Raw genomic sequence first — 16,871 nt, 5'->3', positions numbered from 1 at the left:
GCCTAGTACTTTACCTTGGGGCTTAACTATCCGTCTAGATTTTTAGTATTGGCTTCAAGAAGCCAATCAACACAACATCGATGTAGATTTGCTTCTCTGGGCCTTACAGAAAGAGACTAAGTCCAAAGTTGCCTTCCTGTTCTAGTAGTTCAGCAGTGGGACTAGGTGAAAGATCTCAGACTAGTGATTTGCTTGATTGCTCATTAAGAAACTTAAAAAATGAAGGCCTTAACCTGAAAAAGCCCTGGGGTGGAGTAGTAAATTGCATATTCAACAGTGACTGACAGCAGAAGCAGCTAGTTATCTTAGGCTTCACTAATACTGTATAATGTATAGAATGAACAGGTTTCAAACAGGCTGTTCAGACCTTGTCTGGAATACTGTTTAGACTTCTGGGTACCATGGGTTAGAAAGGACGACAGAGAGAGCTGCCTGAGAAGGGAACTTGGAACTTAAGGCTACATTAATAAAGGTTTGTTTTTTAAACCCAAACAACTAGGGATTGTTAAATTTTATGGAATTTAAAACTAGAAAACCTTAAGATATTATCCAAACCCCTCATTTTATAGATATGGAATTCTGAGGCCAGGAGATGAAAAGTGACTTCCTTAAAGTCACCTAGGTAATAAATAGCATAACTTGGATCAATCTAGTTTTCTTCATAATATACCACAGTACCTTAAGAAAGAGGGCATGATGTTATCCACCTAGCAGGTGAGCCTGAAGGTACAAAACAGTAATTTTTGGACAGTGTTAATTTGGGTATCTGTTTTATTTGACTACACATATCTGTTAACAAGTTTTTTGGTTTTGGAATTCTTTTGTTTTGAAGATCTGGGAAATGAGAATTGTTACAAAGTATCTACAAGTAACATTAAAAAGGATGAAAATGGCTGGTAATCTACAAGTATGCCATTCAGGGCTGTCATGGGAAAAGTTTGTTGTTTCCATAAGGCCCATATTGGAGCAGTGGGTAAAAGATGAAGTGTGACATACTTTGACTTAACATAAGGAAAAAGTTGCTAATCACTAAAATAGAATGGGATGTTTAGGGAGGTAATTAGTTCCCTAACAGTGGAACAATACTATTACTGCCTTTTCCCTACCTCAAGCATAAATAAAGGTTTGTTACCTATGCTACTAGGGCAAAATAGAGGATAAATGGGAAACTAATCCTCATTTTGGGTTGAATGTTAGCTTGTCTCTTGTTGAAAATCTTAGTTTGTACCAAAAGGGACAGGATTAACTCATCTTTCCTCATAGCAGCCCCTTCTCTAGTTTAAGCACTAATGACTAATGTGAAACAGCCTAAGCAGGGTCAAGAGATAGGCCACGTATACATCAGTAGCTGCCCCTCAGCAATTAAATGGGAATGTTAAGATAAAAGCCAAGAAGAAAAGGTATTAAACATTTGCATGTTTTATTTATAATTTATTTACAATACTCCAACAGAGCAGCCCCATTGCTATGTTTCTAATTCTTAGCAATTAACTCCTACAAAAATAAACCCAAGCTTTTACAGTAACTTAGTCAAATGCATAACTAAAACCTTTGTAGCTATTTCAAGGGAGTTTTAATTTACCAAGGTGCTTATTTCAACAAAATGCCCTGTCAACCAGAGAGGAGCACATGCCTATACTAAAGATGTATACTGACTCATGCAACAAATTTATGTTCCCCACCCTCCACCCCACCTTTAAAAGAAACAAAAAAACCCAATGGAATTATTTACAATTTGGAGGAAACATGCCCTTTGCCAACTCAACTTCACTGAAGAGCAGGTTACTCTTTTCTCCCCCCTCCCCCTCCCCCCAGTCTTAAGTGGTTAAGAACAGCATTCAAGAGCATTATGCCAAAATCCAACACATGACTGGTAAGCAGCATGTACCAGAGACAGGTTGGCAGCAACAAGGAGGGCTGGTGAAGAGGTTTTCTAGGGAGGCTGGTCCTGAGTTTTATATCCCCCATCAGTTCCCATAGGGATGATAGTCTACCTTGGCCCCGTAGCTTTGAATATTCATAGGGCCTCTTCAAAGTCACCTTAACTCTTCCTCTTCTGACAACTTATCTCTGGGTTCTGGCTGACACTTACCCTGGGTACTCTGTGGCTTGCTTATACATGATCCTTGTGACAACCCCTATATTCCCTCCCAACCCACCCCCAAACCACCCCAAGTACTCATAAACCCCATTTAGCACTGGGCATCCAGGTCTCCAGACACCCAAGAGTTACTGAAACATGTTGCTTCTTAGAAGTGGGAGTGACAGACCAGCAGCACCAAAGGGTCAGTTTGGTTACTAAAAAATGTAAGTGGTTTGTTTTTAATGAGTTTTGGTTCTACTTTTAAAAAGTCAAAGCTATTGTCTCAAAAAAAAAGTAGATTTTGTTAAACCCTCACTAAAGAATAGAGGAAACCCTTCTGCGAAACACCAAAAGAAAAGTTTAAAATCAGGCTGTTTTTTTAAGAAAAAAGGGAGGAAGGGGAGAAAGAGACCAAGACACCTCAAAAGAGGTTACCCATGAACACTTCCAAAAAACAAGTGGTTTTTACTCAGACCAAGTCCAAGTTCAATTGAAGTCCAAACTATAAGCAGTAGTACTGTGGGATTTTCCAAAAAAGTAGTAAACAAAATGACCCATTTTCTCCCCACATTAAGTGCAGCATTTCCAATGTTTTCTTATATACACAGCATCACCTTTGTGCCACTTAGCCTGCAAGAGAAAAGATAGTGACCAAGACTGGGTATTTGTGCTCCAGGAGGAACAGCTGCATCTTCCCCTTGATTGCCCTCTTTAGATTTGGCCATTTCTGACATAAAGAGGGCCCCCCCTAGCAAAATAAATAGGGCATTGTCATGTGGTATAGTGAATAGAGGATTACTCTTCCATGAAGAAGATCTGGGTTCAAGTGCTGCCTTTGACACAGACCAGTTGTGTGACCAGGGCCAAGTTTCTAAGTAACTTAGAGTTGATGCACCTCAGTCTTTCAGTGACAAAAAAGTCAGCAATCTTCATAGATAGTTTCTATATCAACAAATTTCCAACACCACTGAAATCACAAGTCCAAAAAAAAGTTCTTCCTCACTCCAAATTACAGGCAAAAGAAGTCCTTGTCTAAAATTTTTCCTCTTGTTGGACAAAGGAATAAGCCAAATTTAACACACTGCTGCTAAATCCCTTTGAGGAGGCTTCTAGTCTGCTCAATTATTCACAAATTTCCCCAAATAGATTTATATGTAGGTAAAAAATAGCTTTTCCTCCATACTTACAAATAGTTACACTTTTAAACTCTCCCAGTACCAGCTCTATGGGAAGTTTGGTTGCGACGGGCTGTTCCAGTGCCTCTCCCACCTCGAAAGCCACCCCTGACGCTACGGCCTCGAAGAAATCTTCCTGATACTCCAAAGGTCTCTGTGTTGAGCTTCCTTTCTTCAGCCCAAGTGGTACGCCTAGAACTGAGCCAGTATTTGAAATGTAAATTACTTAAAGAATTAGGAGGAAAAATATCTGCATTCCTATGTCATTACTGTTGTCTAATGATAAGCTGCTTTAAAAAAAAAAAAGACATGGTGACTGTTCACTTGTGTTTAGTAGTTTAGATCTAACATCTTAGGGACCACAGTTTCTACATTTATAAAATAAAGGAGCTAGATTGGATTTTTATATCCCAGCTGACTAGAATAGCTTGCACACAATACGTACTTGGTAAATGTTTGCTGAATTATTTGATACTTTTTCTATTAAGATAGTCTATTTGAGAGACTAAATAGTTCTGAGTTACTTCCCAGCATGTCTAGTACCCTATCTCACATATTCCCCCATATAGCAGTAATACATTTTCAGGGTAATTCCTGCCAGGCAGCCTCTATCTTGATTCCAAATTCACTACCCAAGTCAAGCATCATTCATACCCATTATGTGCACATAGCGATATATATAGGGATAAAAACAAACAACAAAAAGGCACTAGTTGTTTAAGGAACTATGTTCTGTCAGGGAAATATACAGAGACAAATATGCTTGGGCGGGGGGTAAAGACAGGAAAAGATGCTACTAAACTTTATGACAGTGGTTGGTTAAGCAGTAGTGTAGTATGGTTAAAAAAAAAAACAAACCCCAAAACATTAGAAATGGAGAAAACTGGGTTGGGTTCTCCTACCACCCAAGGCAGTGATCCTGAACAAGTCACTTCATTTCCCTAGTTTTCTAGTCTGTAAAATGAGAGGGTGAGACGATCTCTAAGGTCCCTTCAGGACTTGTAACATTATTTGTATATGAGCATGTGATTCTAAGTTCTAAAATTCTATTCTAAATGGGAGCTAAGCTTAGAAACCATAGAGCAAATGAATAGAGTAAGCAGATGGACTCCTTATCCCAAGTGCCACTCTACCCTTAATAGCTGACAGATGAAGATTAAGGGGAGAAACACTGAGGAGAAATGGCAGAAGTGTACAAATGGGCAAACTCTAGGACAAACTTAAGGTTGTCTTGATATTTTTTTTTGAAAGCAATTGGGGTTAACTAACTTGCTCAAGGTTACAGGGCCAGTTATTTTTGTGTGGATGCCAAGTATCTGAGGCCAGAACCAATCCCAGGTCTCCCGACGCTGGGGCTGGCACTCTTACTCGCTTCATCACCTGGCCGCCCCAGGTTGTCTTGATTTTTAAAAACTGGGCCAGAATCTGCTTTATCGTAATCCCTCAAATTAAGTGATCTCATCTAGGACTTTTGCATCTACTGTATAAAAATGTTTACTGTAGTAGGAAATTTGATTTATATCAAGTTTCTAGTTTCAGTCTTCAAAGTACTTAACCAAGTTAAAAAGCACATGAGTCTTCAAGAAGTAGTCAGCCAAGAATCCTTTTCCTTCCCTACATTAACACATTTACCTGGACTTTAGTTCAGAAGATATATTGTCAAAGAATGACTTGGATTTGTCATAATAGCAGTTAGGTCCCAGGAGGTCTTCCTCTGTAGTGCTGTCATTGTTTTGAGTTACTACTGCTGGATCTCCCTTCTCTTCTTTCTCTGTTTTGTCATCTAGGAATATGGATAGGGAAGTATATGAACTATGCTGATAAGCCAACTAAAAGGAAAGTGCAATTCAACCTAGCATAGAAACATGACCAAGAATCAATTTCCTCTGCTCCTGAATTAGGCTGGCACTGTCTGTCTACTAGCACATACTGCACCCAGAACCAATGTTTACTATATACTACCATGTTGTGTTCATCAGCATAACTTGTTTATTGTGCTTTGCTACATTTCATTGCAATTAGAGATAACACTCCCTTCACTGACCCCCTTCCCCCAGTCAACATATCCCAACCTGGCTACTTAAATATTTATCACTGTGACCAAATTAGGAAATCGGGGTCGGCAGGCATTTATTTCCTTTTAAAGTTTAACAACCAATAAAAGAGGTTCTTAGAATTTACAGGGACTATAATTTTTATATCCAATGCTAAGCCAAGTCACAATATTACAAAATGAGGAGAGATCTGATTCAATCATCAACTAAATTCCTACTATATGCAAAACATCTCCAGTAAAAGAAGCTCAGTATATTGAAGGTCTGACTATATTAAGGCACACAGCCCGTTTTACTACTGGGCAGTGCCAAATTGTTAGAAATCTTTATAAAAGTTAAATCTGCTTTCTGGTAAGATCTATTCATTTGTTTTACTCTCTATAGTAACACAAATCTTACCAGTCCCTTCCAAATGACAGACTTTCAAATAGCTCAAGGCAGCATTCGCTTTGTGTCTCTTCTATAAGTCTTTTTCTTTAAATTCAGAATCCTTAGTTCCTTCAACCATCTTCATGATATGGTTTCCCCTCACTGTCCTGGTAGCACTCAGTGTATCAACAGTCCTCTTAACAGTGCCAACTACACTTGAGGTATTATAAACATTTCCCCATAAAGAATCAAACATAGCTAAGTCAGACCTTTAAAATTCAGTTTCTTCTTAAATTCCTTGTCAAGTTCTTCTCTGTTGAACTGAGCATTTGCACTCTCAAAATCAAAGTCACCTTCAAACTTAATAGTGTTTTCCTTAACATTTGTTGGACAGTTCTGCCCTCTGGAACGGTTTCTTGTTCGCCTGTTCCCTATACGAACAGAAAAGCCAAGAGTAGAACAAGTTAACAAGCTTCCATAGAGGAATACCTTTAAACAATAGTCAGGTCTTTGAAGGCCTTCAAAAAGTAATCTTTATTCTAGCAACATCAGATTTTATGCAAATGCACAGGTACCATGATGCAACAGCACATAGTTGGGCACTTAAGTGTTGCTGACTTAAGATTTTTAAAGATCTATCAATTTTTTCTTCTTGCTTTTTGAAGGGCAATTGGGGTTAAGTGACTTGCCCAAAGTCACATGGCTAGTAAGTGTGTCAAGTGTCTGAGGCCAGATTTGAACTCAGCTCCTCCTGACTTTAGGGCTGGTGCTCTATTCACTTCACCACCTAGCTGCCTCTAGATTTATCAATTTTCAACTGTAGTTATTAATTTTACTCCAAAACTAAGTTACCTGATCTTCTTCTTTGAGGTCTTCTGTTTTCATCATTTACCTGCCCTTGATTTTGCACAGGAACTGGTTGAACTACATCTAAGGCATAAAAGAAAATATCAGGGGAAACCTCTTCTGAGGCCAGAGACCTACAAGTGTATAATGCAATATGCTAGGTATGGTACTACGAGCAAATGCCTTATAAAAAGTCATAGCTATTCATTCTCTCTCTCTCCTCCACCCCTTCCCTTCCTCAGTCACTTCAATTACCAAGCAAAAAGGTGGGGGGGGGGGAAGTTTCAAATACCACTTGTTTTGCTGTTTGGTTGGACCTGGCGCCCATTGCGTTGGATCCCTATGGGAGTCTTGGTGGGTAGTAGTTTTTTTGCATTCAGGTTATCAACAGAACCAGTCTGAACTGCCTGTTCTACCATGGGACTCTTCCGTACTGGGATGGATGGAAAACCAGCTCCTGAATTAAGAGAAGAGAACAGGGCTTAAAATCAAAGGAAAAAGAAAACATACCCTTTTTCCCTTATGGCCGGCCCATCAGAAGCAGAAGTGAACCACCTATAGAGGTTTTATTGAAACCCAGGTAAAACTCAATCACTGTAAAGAATTCTCCTCCTAGAGGTATGCAGATATCATGTCTGTAGTCATAGCCCACTGAAACATCCAGCTAGCCTCAAGACTGATCCCAACTTTGGAACCCCAGAAGGATCATCTAAAGCAGATTCCCACAGTCATTAAAAGACACAATACATTTCTATGATATTGGGTAAGCTACAGTATTAAAATTTTGGTAAAACCAGCCTACAAAGGGTTATCTTTATCCTGGGGAACAATGGACAAGAACAGCTGTTCTAATCTATAGCTTGACAGAAAACACAAGTGTTCAGCCATTTCAAAAGTTATTTTAAGACAATGTTAGTCTTGCCTGAAGGCCTCAAGACCACAGAGGAGGGACTAACAGTCTTAAATGGTATTGTTTATCCCCAAAGTTTCTCTTGATGCAAGTAAAATACAATTCTGAAAAACTCAATAACATTACTCAATTTTGCTTTCCATTGTAGAACATTCTTATGAGAATGTAGAACATTCTCTGCTTAGAAGACATTTCCAAGCCAAAGCACTTGGAAGTTAAAGAACTTAAGCCTTATCTCTCTAAAGCAAATAAATATGAAGAGCAAAGACATTGTGTTTGGACACATAACTTCAGCCTCCCCTACTTGCTTCCTCCAAATTCGTGGACCTTGGTGTTTTGAAAGGTTAGGTGGAAGCTGGAACTTTTCAGGCAGGGAGTGTGAGTCTAGCTTAAAGGTAAGTTTTTTTGGTTGTTTTGGCTAAACATGAACTTTCTCTCCCTACCCAAAAGGACAAACAATAGGTTTTTCTTAGAGGGGACAGGGATTAGAAAATTTACCATAAACATAAGGAAAATGCCAAATGGACTAAAAGACAGCTCTCTTAAACAGAAGAATTCTAAGACCTGCAGGTTTATTATCTGAGTGACCTCAGGCAACTCATTTACTCTTTAGTTCCCTGATCTATAAAATGACGGTATTTTATTAGATGTAAGGTTCCTTTCAAGGTCTCAGATGACAGAATTAGGGTATGTAAGGTTTCCTTCCAGGTCTAGATACTACACTTAAAGAATTTTCTGTAACTCTATTTACCAAAATGGGATTTTAGCTCAAAATTTATATTTTTCTAGTTCATCATTTTGCCCTTTCAAGCTAAGTCCTCTAAAGTTTCTCAAGAGTTTAACTATTTAAACCTGTTCACATGTAGAATATAATTGGGTAAGACATCAGAAAGGCTTAATTTAAAAAAAAATTTCCCATCTTTCTATGAGCAATAGTACGTGATTTTAATATCTATATATATTTTTTGCTTTTTGGAGGGGTGAATGTAGGGCATTTGAGGTTAAGTGACTTGCCCAAGGTCACATGACTAGTTTTTCCTGTGTTAAGTGTTTGAGATTGGATTTGAACTCAGGTCTTCCTGACTCCAAGGCTGGTGCTCCATTCACTGTGCCACCTAGCTGCTCCAGTGGTTTTAATCTTAAAATGACTACAGAATAGTTTTAAAATGCAAATGTGATATTCTGCTTCTGTAACCAGAATATTCTGGGCTCAATGCCACATTCAAACTCAAAACACAAAAAGTAAGACAGATTGACAGTAGGTGCATGACATAATGAACACCAGTGTTATTACTTTGCATTTAAAAAACCATTCAAAACTCAAGAACCTTGGAATCACTGTTTAACATATACTATAGAATTGTCAAGGTAAATTTTAGGCTTCAAGTAGATTAAGAAGTGGGATAAAATCTTAACTCTGAATGAAAAGTAGATGATTATTTTTACATTAGCATTAAGACAAACTGAATGTCATAGCACATGTCCTGATTAGGGTTTTGAGAACCACTTCAAATTCTAGTTTCCCTCGTAGGGTTCATTCGTTTCAATACACAGGATGGAAAAGTTATATTTCACAATGATCATATGCAGTAGTATGTGAATGTAGCTTTCTAGTTCTAATATACTGATTTTAGAGTTGTATCCAATCTATATACATGTCCCCCCAATCCAGACTGTTTAATTTCCAATCAAAACCAGAAGCTACTTTCTTCTGACTTTTTCTAGTTCATGTTCAACAGTTACTTCTACTGCATACAATGGAAGTGACTGATGAAAGACAACAATGAAAAGAATGAAGAGAGTGATGTTGGTTCCTTGTCATCTCCAGTACTTTTAATTAAAAAAGATAATATAAAAGGGCTATATGCTCTGTGAAACAGAAGCTAATCATACCACTAGTTTGACATGAGTATTTACTACAGCTACTGTCATTCTGTTCTATTAGTTTTACCCCCTTGCTCTTAGCAGGCTTTGCAAGACAGATGCAGTTCTCCAAAACTGCTGTTACCCTTAGAAGAGAGCTGATGAGGCTCTGAGGACATGTCAAGCTCGGAAACAGGCTGTGGAGATGGAGAAGAACTAGGGCTTGAAGCAGTGGCTGAGGCTGGAGGGCTTACCAACTTCTCTAAAATAAGATAAGGGAGAAAAGAGCAAAAAGAAAAAGCATACAAATAAGTAATGAGATACTAGTCTAAAATACAGCAAACTTGGAAAGAGATCCAAATAACCCTTGCAGGCCAGGTTGCTAATACAAATATTTAAGAAAAGCAGCAAGTTAGGGTGGGAATGTAACCTGTCATATTAGAAAATAGTCACCAAGACAAACAGAAATTTTAATACAGAGTAACCTATAGCACTAGTCTTGTACTTAATCTTATACTGCTCCCTGTCATCAGATATTATTATGATATTAGTGAGTAATCACAACTAGGTTACCTAAGAATTCTGAATTCATTTGAAAAGCTATGTGAACAAAAATAAAGTGATGGCATGGAAAGGTTTCATTAAAGTCTCATTTATGTTATTCTGTAAGACTTTATCCATTCTAAATTCTGGAAAAATTCAACATGGCTTAAAAGTTGCACTTCAATGGTTTAGGAAATCCTTCCATGGCTCAAAATGAAAAGATTACAGGGGCATGACTTACTAAATAGAACATTTAGAAATTCAGTAATATGTATCCAGTAGTTAATGATGAGTTTCATTACAACATTATAGCAGAATCTCCAGCTGGGAAATACTAACAGCTCATGTTATTAATTTCCTTTAAACAACTCTAAAATTCAGAATAACTCACTTTACATTGACATTTTAAAAAGATTTTACAATACACACATTATAATGTAAATGTACCGAATAATCTAGTCTTCTTTTTAGAAAGGCAAAGAGAAAAAAGGTCACAAAATTACAAATGCTAACTAAACTGTCTGAAGTTAATTAGAAACTATTTTTGCTTCCTAACTGCTGGCATCCACTGATAATAAAACTATCATATGGGTCAAGCTTAAAACAAAGTACAGAAGTTTTACTCACCTAAACCTAAGGAAGCTGCATACTGCTGGCTAAGTAATGAGCTGGCAGCAAGCTGGTTGTAGGGTGGCATACCTCTAAAGGGGCTGTAAGGCACATGTGGTTGGAAGGATGATGTAGAGGCAGAGCCCAGGGAAGACTAAACAACAAAACAATATGTAAGAGTGAACAGTTACCCTGCTAACATGCAAGATTCACTTCCAGAATCTAGATAATAACCGAAAACATACAAAATTTGTTTAGAAAGGGGGGAAGAAACCTATCTTACATCCCTGAAAAGCTAATTTAAATATAATTTACAGCTATCCAAACTATAGGTATAAACTGTCTTATTGAAATTAGTAATTAGTTATTCCATATAATTTCCCTTTTCTGCTCCTCCTCCATCCATCATGCACTTGTGAATAAAATATTGTAGGGGGAGGTCAGAGAATAGTGGAAAGAAACCCATTTCACTAAGAATACAGTGAGAAAGTGGAAAAAGACATTTCAAATTCAATATTAAACCCATTTAGACAGTTTTTCCTTAAAGCTCAAAAATACTGCTGGACAAACAGAAGAGAACTCATTGACTTCATACAGTATACCCCATAAAGCCATCTGCCTGCTAGCATATATAAACTACATTAATTTTAGCATCTAAAAATATCTTTAACTGGCTAAGATTTCTACAAGTTTTGTTATCTAGTCTCTCTTCCTGGGACCTCAAGAGTTAAGAGACCAAGACTAAACCATCAAGCCTTCTGCAAGTCAGCAAACTTAAAGAGGACAAAAACCAAACCAACTCCAAATGTTAATGCTTAAGCAAAATAAAACAGCAAAAATATATATATTTATCCTGAAATTTTAAAAACTAAAGAATAGTATTAACTCAGGTAACATACTTACTTGGACAATAGCAGGATCCTGAGGGAGTGTGTGCTGAGCTTTTGGAGGTTCACATACAGTAATATCTTTGATATCACTTCCCCGGAAAATGATGTACTCATAAATTTCCTCCCTTGGAGGTGCAGGCCTATCAGTAGGACGGTCTTCTGTACCAAAGGACCTCACTTAGGAATTGAAAGAAGAAAGGTTAGGATGTTTAGACTGATTACTCTGAAGCCTATACTATTTTAACTTCTTCCTATTATCTGATAGGTTTTTTCTTGAGTGAAAAGTATATGAATAGCAGAGGCTAAAGCACTGGATTTGTATTCCATGAGACCCTGATTTCAAATTCTGCCTCAGTCAGTTACTAGCTGTATGACCCTGAGCAAATCACTTATCCTTGCTCAATTTCCTCACCAGGAAAACAGGCATGATAATAATAATAGCACGTAACAAGAGTTGTTGTGAGGATAAAAAAAGAGACAATGTAGGTAAAGCACTTTGTTAATCTTTTAAAGTTCTATATAAACAGTAACTATTATTATTATACACACAACCCTTGAGTTCTGTGCCTTTTTTTTTTTGAGGGCAGGGCCCTTGGGGTCAAGTGACCAAGGTCACACGGCTTGCAAGTGTGTGTCTGAGGCTGAATCTGAACTCAAGTCCTCCTGACTCCAGGCTGGTGCTCTATTCACTGAGCCACTTACCCACCTCCCAGTTGTGTTCCTTTTAACACATAATACTAGCTTTTCAAAAGGGATACAATACCTATTTCTAGTTTATTTATTTGACAATAGGCAAAGTTTGAGAGGTTCTATGAAGGGAATAACTGCAGAGTTCTACAGAATCCTAGGGAACTAGACCTACTGGGAATAGGGCAAAGATTTTTGTCTTTTGTTACTTGTCATTTATATTAAAAAGAAAAGAGAAGTAAGGCTTATTATTACTCTGAGGAGCCAGCCAGCTTCCTTCAAAACAGAGGTGCCAGTTAGTTTAGATAAACTTTCCCCAACAATTTCAGTGCCATTTAACATCTTGTGATATCAGAAATGAATATTTAAAATGCATCCAGAATCTGGGCCAATAGTAAATTCATCTCTCAGATGAGTGAATCTAGAACAAATGGGATACATTAGGCACCTATAACTGGCATCACCTGAGGTAGTACTTGAGAATTTCACAATTCAACTAATAACTGGTTCTTACTGGGTCAGGATCTAAGAATCAATCCCCTTCTATAAATTAAGGCCCTCCAACAATCCTTTAGGTTCCAGAGATTGATCTGGTACTACATGAATGCTACGTTACAGTTTTTCCTTTTACAAAATTCACACATTATAGTCAAAGAGCTGGGAGCATAAAAAAGGATGCCTAAATATACATTTTTTAATTTAAAAAATGAAATTAGAATGTCTTCATTTAACAAATTATTCAAAGCATGCACAGCAATATAGATTATAACAAATCATATTAACTGCATCCTGCAGACCTGTCACCTCCCCTAATACAAGAAAACAAGTCTGACAAATTGATCCTTTTTTGTCAATTCTAGGACAAGCAGGGTGATCAGAAGGCACTAAACAAATTTATAAAAGAACTGCCAACTCCAGAGTCTAGTCAGATTACCATCCACCCTATTTCATCAGCCCCTTACACCTCCTTCAGTGAAGAGTAGATGCTGCAAGAGTCATCCTTTGCCTTTACCTTCATACAATATACAAAACATACCCCAGCAACAGCCACCAAGAAGTCCTTTCACAATAAATCTTACTTAAATGGATGCCTTTTTTTAGGGGTCCAAGTCAGATTGGTAGGGTTTGTTACAATAAAGACAGGAATAGAAACCACAACTTTAGCTTACAGATTGGGGGGGGGGAGGGTCCAAAGGGAATGGGAAAGAGAAGACATCAGGAAGATAAGTGTGTTACACTCATCAGGCAGTTCATAAATGTGAAACAAATAAAGGAGGGAGTCCCATTCAAAGGCACATAGCCTTCTACCTCTGCATCTTAAAACCTGGAATTTGTGCAGTCTCAAGGTCTAAGCACTATAATTGGTTCCAGAAGCCAACATCAATGTAGCCCTCCATATTCCCCACCCCCATTCCCAAGAGTAGGTTCTTCAGGTTATAGGTGTACACCTGCCTCAGATCTCTACTAGTTGTGTGACAGGGCAAATCACAACCTCTCTCAGTTTCTACATTGGCAAAATGAGAGTATGAGCACCCCTCATTCCCCATTGTTAGAGTAGAATAAGATGGCCCTTATTTCATATACATATATGTATATATTCACACACATATACATACATAATATATGAGCTATATACAGCCTTCCTTCATACCACCCCACTAAGAATCTTCATTGTTCTTCGAGAGCCAGATGTACAAAAGGTAGACCAATAACAGCTAAACTGTGTGTGGGGAGGGGAGGGGGGGAGGCAAGACATACTTAAAGAAATAATGCCAAAGCTGAAGCCAAGGCTAGCACCCCCATCCACCCCTCCTACCCTAAGCCTCCTAGGTATTTATTGTCTGGGCTTAGGGGCCAGAGATCTAGAAGACTCGACATAACACAAGGCTCCAGTGCAGGGAAGTACTGAAACCATAGTGTAGAGGTGTCCTGGTACTGCTGCAAGGCAGGGAAATCCACAAATTAAGTAGAAGTGTAATTGGGGTGGGGAGGAGGGAAGGGGAAGCCAAAGAGGGCAATGGGGAGCTCTGGAGTCAACCAGTTTCTCCAAGGTACATTTGGTCCAAGCCAAAGAGGCTTATAAAACGGCTAGCTAGGAAGGCCATCGAGATTAGGGCACAAAGACATTCTTCTTCTAGCTACCACCACTTTCTCTTTTGGGCACAGAGCCACAGGGGGCTGATGGAAGACGGTAAGGAGATATCCCCAAGGAGTGGGAAGAGAAAAGCCTTACGTAGACGATCAGCATGCTAATCTTTTATGTTGGCATATGTGCCTGTGTTTGAGAGGGAGAGGGCACAATCCCACTGTAGGTGAGCTCTAGAGAGCCTCAGGAAGTAGATCTATGTGTGTGGGAGAATGGTTAAGAGAGTGCAGCAGGGGCGCTTAGAAGACCTGGAACACAGCTGAGGGGCTGCAGTTCTCCTAGGACGAAGAATACAAATCGAGTTCATCTGGGCTTAAGGTTGGGAAAAGGCAGACATCTGGGGCCTAAGGGAATCAAAGAACAGAGTGAACGCTGGGCAAGGGGAATAGAAGATTGTCCACTCGTGAAGGTTCAGCAGGCAACTAGGGCTCAGAACCAAACCCCAACCTCCCACTGGAAGGAGATCGGAGGCACAGGAGATGGAAGGAGGGGGTGGCCCAGGGCTTCAGAGGTGCCCGGAAAGAAGGCTTCTGGACTCCAGAGAAAAAGAGGTTTGGTTTGAGCTAAAGGTGGTGCTCCCGGGGGCGCATAAAAGCAGTGTCTGGGGTGGGGAGCAAGAAGGTCTAGAACAACTGCGGCTCTAGGAGGGTGGGGAGGGGGCGGTAAAGGGAGGAGTCTAGTCTTGGCCCTCAGAGGAGGATCGGTGCCGGGGAGAATACAGGTCAGCTGCGGCGACCGCCTGGAGCAGGATGGGCCCCGTGGGGGGGTGGATCCGGGCGGTGGGGCTGGGGGAGGGGGCGCTGGCAGGGATCCAAGCGGGGGGAGGGGAGGGGGACCGACGTGGGCCCAGCAGCGGCGAGAGCCAGCGCGGGCCGGGTTAAGGTGGGGGAGGGAGCAGATCTGGGGCCCGCTGGGTCCAGTACCTTTGGCGAGGGCCACAGTAGAGTTGTCCGTGTCGATGGTGTAGAGGATGCCCTCGTAGCGGATCTGTGCCTTGGAGATGAGGCTGATCTTACTGCCCAGGTATGGGGTGCCTGACGAGCCGCTCATGGCCACGGCCGGCCGGGGCCGAGGCCTGGCCCGTGGTCCTCTCGGCCTTCCTCACCACACAAGCACTGAAGCCGCCGCAGCTTCCTCAACCTCCCGCCGCTGCCTGTGGGCCCTGGGCCTCTGGGGGGAGGGGAGGGAGGGGGAACGCGGGGGGGCGGAGGGAGAGGAGAGCCACATCCGGGTGCTCCCCAACTGAGCTGCGCGCTCCGCTCCCACGCACGCACACTGCGGACCGATCCGCCGCACTTGCCGCCCTTTAAATATGGCGGCGGGGGCCGGTCGTGGGACTGGGAAACCTCCACGCCCTGCGCCTGCGCAGAGGCTAGATGGACAGGCGATGAGAAAAGGTTTGTGGTTGCTAGTAATGTTCGGCCTTCCTCTCCACCCACCCTCCGCCCCGCTTCCCAGCGTGCCCAGCGTCCGCGCCGGCGCGGCCACGAGATGGTGGGCTTGGATCCAAGGTGGGCATAGAGAAATAAACTAAGAGAGGAGGTGTGCGCAGCTGCGGCTTAGAAGAAGCAAAGGAGGCGCGTGCCTAGGAGTGGGCATAGGGAGAGGGAGGCGGCGCATTCTCCACCTCACAGCTTCCTGGGGTCGTGGTTGATTCTGAGAACTAGGAGGCGGAGCTTTGCACTAGTGCGCCACCCCTAGAGGAGGGCAGGGAAGGGGTCACCTGGGGCCGAGGTTTCTGTGAGCTGTCCAAGCCAGGGTGGGGTCACCCTAAAGGGGGCCTGGCCTTCCCTGCTACGCTGTGCTTCTGTGAGTGCCCACTCGGTCTTCTTTTCCCTGCCCTTTTGCTCCGGTTTAGCGGCGGAGGGAAGTGCCCCTTCCTGTCATCTTTGCTGTCCCACGGCCTGTGGGGGCGGCTGCGCTAGTATCCGGGAGTTAAAGAGTTCGCGTCCAGGCCCCCGGCTTCTGCCTTCGGGCCCTGACCCGCGAGTCCGGAGACATGGGCTCCGGCCCTCGCTGAAGCAGTGGCTTTAAGGACAGACTGACACTCATGAGCCGGAGACGGAGGATTTCAAGGCCAGAGGCTCTGGGACAGACAGCAATAGATGAAGCGTTTTTCTTGACGAGTTTCCTCTGGATATTTGCTTTCTTTGACTTTGCAGGGTGGTCGGTAGAGGAGGTGGGACTAATTAGTGGGAAACGGGGGTGGGGGATGGGGAGAGGCGGCGTTCTAGACCGAGAAGGCTGAACTCCCAACCTGTCTTCCCCGGAAATGAGTCAGTCCTGGTGTCTTACCGGCTGCTCCACGTTCCCAGGCGTCTTCGCCTGAAACACAAACAAAAGCCGGCTTGGGGCCTCGAGAGGCTCTTCCGGCATCTGGGGATCCGATTCGTTCCGGGCTTGGGTCTCCTAGACCTCAGAGCTCCGGCTCAGGAAACTTTCCCGAGTCTACCAGGCAGAAGGAGGACGAGATACCACAGGAAGGCACTAATTGCACACGTCAGGTGGCCGGGGAGACGGTGACAGGTAAGGGGAAGACGATTCGGAAACTCAGACTGCCTTCTGGCACCTGCTCCGCGCCTACCTGTTGGAAGCCGTGGAGAGGGAGTGACATCACAATGCCGGTCCTCTGGGAGGCTTCTGCTATGGGCTCTTTGGGCCAATCAGTTTTCAGGGCTACAAATGTAAATTTCACT

At 41.8% G+C, this 16,871-nt stretch overlaps 1 protein-coding gene and 1 long non-coding RNA gene across 2 annotated transcripts; both read right to left on the bottom strand.

The window, feature by feature from the left end:
• Nucleotides 1-1,403: 1,403 nt before the first annotated feature.
• LSM14B (LSM family member 14B) lies at nucleotides 1,404-15,381 on the bottom strand. Its single transcript, XM_069072525.1, has 10 exons — nucleotides 15,099-15,381; nucleotides 11,356-11,519; nucleotides 10,471-10,606; nucleotides 9,446-9,562; nucleotides 6,820-6,984; nucleotides 6,534-6,611; nucleotides 5,951-6,112; nucleotides 4,891-5,041; nucleotides 3,271-3,456; nucleotides 1,404-2,713 (listed from the first exon to the last, which is right to left on the bottom strand). Exons 1-9 carry the CDS (start codon nucleotides 15,223-15,225, stop codon nucleotides 3,285-3,287), a joined length of 1,272 nt encoding a protein of 423 aa, XP_068928626.1. The 5' UTR covers nucleotides 15,226-15,381; the 3' UTR covers nucleotides 1,404-2,713; nucleotides 3,271-3,284.
• Nucleotides 1,404-15,542, bottom strand: LOC138149479 (uncharacterized). The gene is made up of 2 exons (XR_011165336.1): nucleotides 15,419-15,542; nucleotides 1,404-1,683 (listed from the first exon to the last, which is right to left on the bottom strand). It is a non-coding gene; the product is annotated as an uncharacterized lncRNA (long non-coding RNA).
• Between the last annotated feature and the right edge of the window lie 1,329 nt (nucleotides 15,543-16,871).

This window comes from Petaurus breviceps, unplaced genomic scaffold (assembly GCF_028583685.1).
Source record: "Petaurus breviceps papuanus isolate PSGF00001 unplaced genomic scaffold, PetGlider_PUasm1.0 90847, whole genome shotgun sequence".
Lineage (NCBI taxonomy): Eukaryota > Metazoa > Chordata > Mammalia > Diprotodontia > Petauridae > Petaurus > Petaurus breviceps.
This window is presented reverse-complemented; position numbering and strand designations above follow the sequence as displayed.

Coding starts and splice junctions, on each gene's coding strand:
- LSM14B (XM_069072525.1), bottom strand. CDS start 15,225: ATGAGCGGCTCGTCAGGCACCCCATACCTGGGCAGTAAGATCAGCCTC. Junction 10,607..11,355: donor AGGATCCTGCTATTGTCCAA/GTAAGTATGTTA, acceptor TTTGTTGTTTAG/TCTTCCCTGGGCTCTGCCTC. Junction 5,042..5,950: donor GAAGAAACTGAATTTTAAAG/GTCTGACTTAGC, acceptor CCATATTCCTAG/ATGACAAAACAGAGAAAGAA.